The following is a 4074-nucleotide window of genomic DNA, read 5'->3' on the forward strand; positions in this document are numbered from 1 at the left end:
CTATCACCTGTGGTTAGCCTTTCTCCAGGGGCTACAAGTGTATACCAGGCATTACAGAGAAAACATATAAAAACAATCAAAATTCCTATACAGATGCTAAAAGCTTATCAGAAGTCATCTGTCTTATGGGTCCCTAGTAAGTAAGTCTCTCCAACCCTCCACAAAAGTTGGGGTCCCATTTGCACAAACGTCCTGTACATTTGCTATATCAGGAAGAGGGCCCATTGTCATTATAAACTCATTGTTTTTATACTAAAAGCCCTTTTTGCTCTCTGGAAAAAAACAGTCTGAACCAGCATACACCAACCTCCTCAGGAGCTGATAATTCTCTGGAAGTGGTTGCAGCCTGAGTGATTTGCCTTAATCACCTCCCTACTGCTTTTTATTTCCTGGAGGAGCTGTAGTAACACTCGCGCAGTGGAGCTACATACAATCCCTGGCCCATAGTGATTCATAAACCATTCATGAACTTAATACAATATGGTCCCTCGAGATATTACATGCAGTTGCAATATCTGTCACAGTACCCTCTTAGAAAGGGTATATAATACTGGTCTTTAGAATGTGATGAAAGTGAATTATGTAATATTTTTCAACAAGTTGTACAGAAGCAACATTTTCAGTTAAGATACAAACTACAATATTTGCTTTTTTCCTAAAATATTTTTCTGGACCAATCATCATGCTATTTATGTCAATATATCCTTATTTTCATCTCAAGAGCAAATATTTCCTCTCATACCTCTATCAGATTGATACTTTATATAAATGCTAGTTTAAAAGTTGCTACAAAAACACATCTAGACAGTTACAAATGTAAAAATAGTGTTTATTAATTCTTGGAATACTTCAAACTTACTACATATTATCAAAGTTAAATCATTATTCAATATATTTCAGTTTTTTAAAGATGGGCTTATCAAAAGAAACACCAGTCTTTGTATGTCTGACATTGCTGCATAAGGCTGTATCTATTTAGCATTAGAACTTTGGATTTATTCTGTTCTTCTACATAATTTAAGCTCCCTCATATAAAATGTAAATAGCAATCACAAAACATAAGGGGGTTTGTGGGTGGGAAAGCCATAGTTTTCCAAGATCTGCCGCTCATTGTACACTCAGTCATGAAAATACTCATCTAACTGTGAGGTCCAAACTGAGATGGATGACCATTTGGAGAAGCAGGTGGCGGGGGTGGGGGTGGAGGAGGGGGCGGAGGGAATGGGAATGGTGGACTATAAATGTTAGAGTACAAGCTGGGCCCTGTCCACATCATGTTTGGATTTGGGGGTGGAAAGTGATGCATCTCATTACCAACAGGTCCAAATCCTGGAGGAGGAAAAGGATACTGAAGCATCATGGGATTTTTTTGTCTATGAGGCTGTGGAAACATTGCAGATTCTTGATGTAGCCTGTGATCTGAAGAGTACAAGTGCGGAGGTCTTAGTTGTGGTCTTGAGAAGCCTGGATTAACAGATGGATGAGGAAACCTGTCCCTTGAGAAGCCAGGGTTAAATTCTCTGCCACGATATCCTCTTGAATAATTTGAAGTAGGCTTTTGCACAGGCTGATGTTGAACTTCATTATTCTCACCTTAAAAAATAGCCACAGAATTACCTTTTTTTTTTTTTTTTTTTAAGTCTTAATATTCAAATTTTGGAACTTAGACTATATTTAAAACAGCTTAGTCTAAAAGTCTGACAAAACAGGTGGTCTTCTCTTCCTCTTTAAAATCTAATTAAACATAAAAGTATGTAACCAACATTTAAACAAACTCAAAACAAGGACTAGATTATGATTATCAGCTGACCTATTTGTGTTTTTAAAATGATGAAAAAATAAACCATATGAACTGTAAGGTATCTTTTAAACATCTGAAATTAGTAAATTTTGTGTGATTAGTGTGGCCAATAAATTACCATTTGTAAACAAAATGTGAAATGAACTCCATTAGGTTTTTTTTTTTTTTTTTTTTTTGGAACAATGCTGAAATAACAGTGATATTTAGTGGGTTTTTCTTGTAGGATTTGAAGGCTTGAAAATTAGTAGTAAAAAGAAGAAACAAACTTTTCCCCCCCTCCAGCATGCTCAGATTTATTTACCATAGGGATACTCAAATTATGAATAGCACACTCTAAAGTTTTCTTTACAATACAATTTAAGAGTTTATTTTGAATAGAAAAAAAATATAAAGCTTAAGAAGTAAAATTTGTGTTCGGATTCTGTGCAGGAGTTTTCAGATTTTAACTCCACTGAACACTGCTAAGATTACTGGTACTAGATTTACCTAATAAACAACCAATTGTTTATTGGGTAAATCCAATAAACCCAATAATTTGCCTGTAGCTGTCAAAAAAGACCCACATTTTGGTCAGATAAGAAGCCAAGACACAGTATTTATGCATAGAGTTAGAGGTGAAAGTAAGCCGGTACACCCCGGTACAGCGTACCTGCAAGAGCCGGTGCGCCGTACCGGGGCAGCCCGACTTCCCCAGGCCCTTTAAATTGCCGTCAGAGCCTCACTGCTGGAACCCTGGAGTAGCGGCGGGGCTCCAGGGGCTATTAAAAGGGCCGGGGCTCACGCTGCCTCTACTGCCCTGGGCCCTTTAAATAGCCGCGGGAGCCCGGCCACCACTCCGGCAGGCTCCAGTGGCTATTTAAAGGGCCCGGGGCGGTAGAGGTAGGGGAGCCCCGGGCCCTTTAAATAGCCCCCGGAGCCCTGCTGCCGGAGCCCTGGGATAGCAGCAGCAGCAGCCGGGGGCTCTGGCAGCAGTTTAAAGAGCCCAGAGCGGTAGCAGCGGCTGAGCCCTGGGCCCCTTAAACTGCTGCAGGAGCCCCCAGCTGCCGCTGCTACCCTGGCGGGGGAGGGGGAGGGCGAGGGCACTTACTGGTGCAGGGTGGGCCAGGGCTGGCTCTGACCCCCTCATCCCCGCCCCTTCCGCTCGAGACCCCGCCCCTTCCGGGGCCAGAGCCAGCCCCAACCCAGCCCCGTACCAGTAAGTCCCTATTTCTAATTTCACCTCTGCACAGAGTTGACCAATATATGCAAGGCTAATTATAATTATATCATATTATCAATGTGAATTATTGATTCCACATATATTAATATGCATTAAGCATACAGTATCAATATAACTTTATTATATATATAATTTCTAGCAGTTACAGGGCCTGTTTTGACCTATGTCTTTTTATAAGCCTGTTCACTTACACTAAGTATCACTTTACAAAGCTAAACTCAGCTTTGGCATTAGAACACAAGAAATGTATCAAAGGGAAAATACATTAACGTTCTGACACGGTACAAGCTGAGGAGGTACCTTCATGAACCAGTATCTAAAATACTAGTATACAAAATAAGAATAAGGACGGAACAGAACAACAAGTTAAAGAACTGTGACAAACTGGTGGATTTTAGTGATATGTAAAAAGTTTTGTAACTTGCAATATCATTTATAGGATGATAAACACTCCTAGTTAAAATGTGTAACTTTGGGAGCACACCTTGTGTGTATGTTGAATTTAACAACACCTGCACAGGACAGCTTCCGTGAAACTAATATCCTTTAGCAATGAACCTGACTGAAAATGGTTATTTGGTCTCTTGAATACATTTCATACCAAACCAAAGTGTGGTCAAGCAATTGACTATACAATTTATCAACAGCAGTATGACAAATCTTGATTTCACCATTTAAATTTTACATGTCTCATGAAAGGTAGTGTCAAAGGATATCCCCTATATTAATTCTAATTATTTAGTTTATCAGAGTAAGCCCATATGAGGCTTAATCAGAATTTTGATTTTTATGATAACAAAAACCAAGTCATAGAGCCCTTAATTAAAAGGTATTTTGACTCACTGTGGAAGATAATTTTAAAAACATGTACATTTAAAAAACTGAGCTTATTATTCCACCAAAAGGAAAATTATCAGGATGTCTTTGGTCATAAAACATTCACAAGATTCAGCATTAGTCATCTAGGGAATTTACATTTTTATTGACATTCCTACTGTTGTAATAACTGAGACTACAGGTTAATTATGAGCTCAACTGTAAAAAAAAAAAAAAA

General features: G+C 38.9%; 1 protein-coding gene across 2 annotated transcripts in view; it reads right to left on the reverse strand.

The window, feature by feature from the left end:
- Nucleotides 1-812: 812 nt before the first annotated feature.
- NAF1 (nuclear assembly factor 1 ribonucleoprotein) overlaps nt 813-4074 on the reverse strand; it is a 78092-nt gene continuing 74830 nt past the window's right edge. For both annotated transcript variants that reach the window (XM_024213324.2, XM_024213323.2), the window contains exon 8: nt 813-1593. In XM_024213324.2, coding sequence (XP_024069092.1) covers nt 1139-1593 — 455 coding nt within the window. In that variant the 3' untranslated portion in view covers nt 813-1138. The remainder of the gene's footprint in view (nt 1594-4074) is intronic.

The sequence above is a fragment of the Terrapene carolina genome, unplaced genomic scaffold (genome assembly GCF_002925995.2).
Source record: "Terrapene carolina triunguis isolate 2854851 unplaced genomic scaffold, T_m_triunguis-2.0 Scaffold66, whole genome shotgun sequence".
Classification (NCBI taxonomy): domain Eukaryota; kingdom Metazoa; phylum Chordata; order Testudines; family Emydidae; genus Terrapene; species Terrapene triunguis.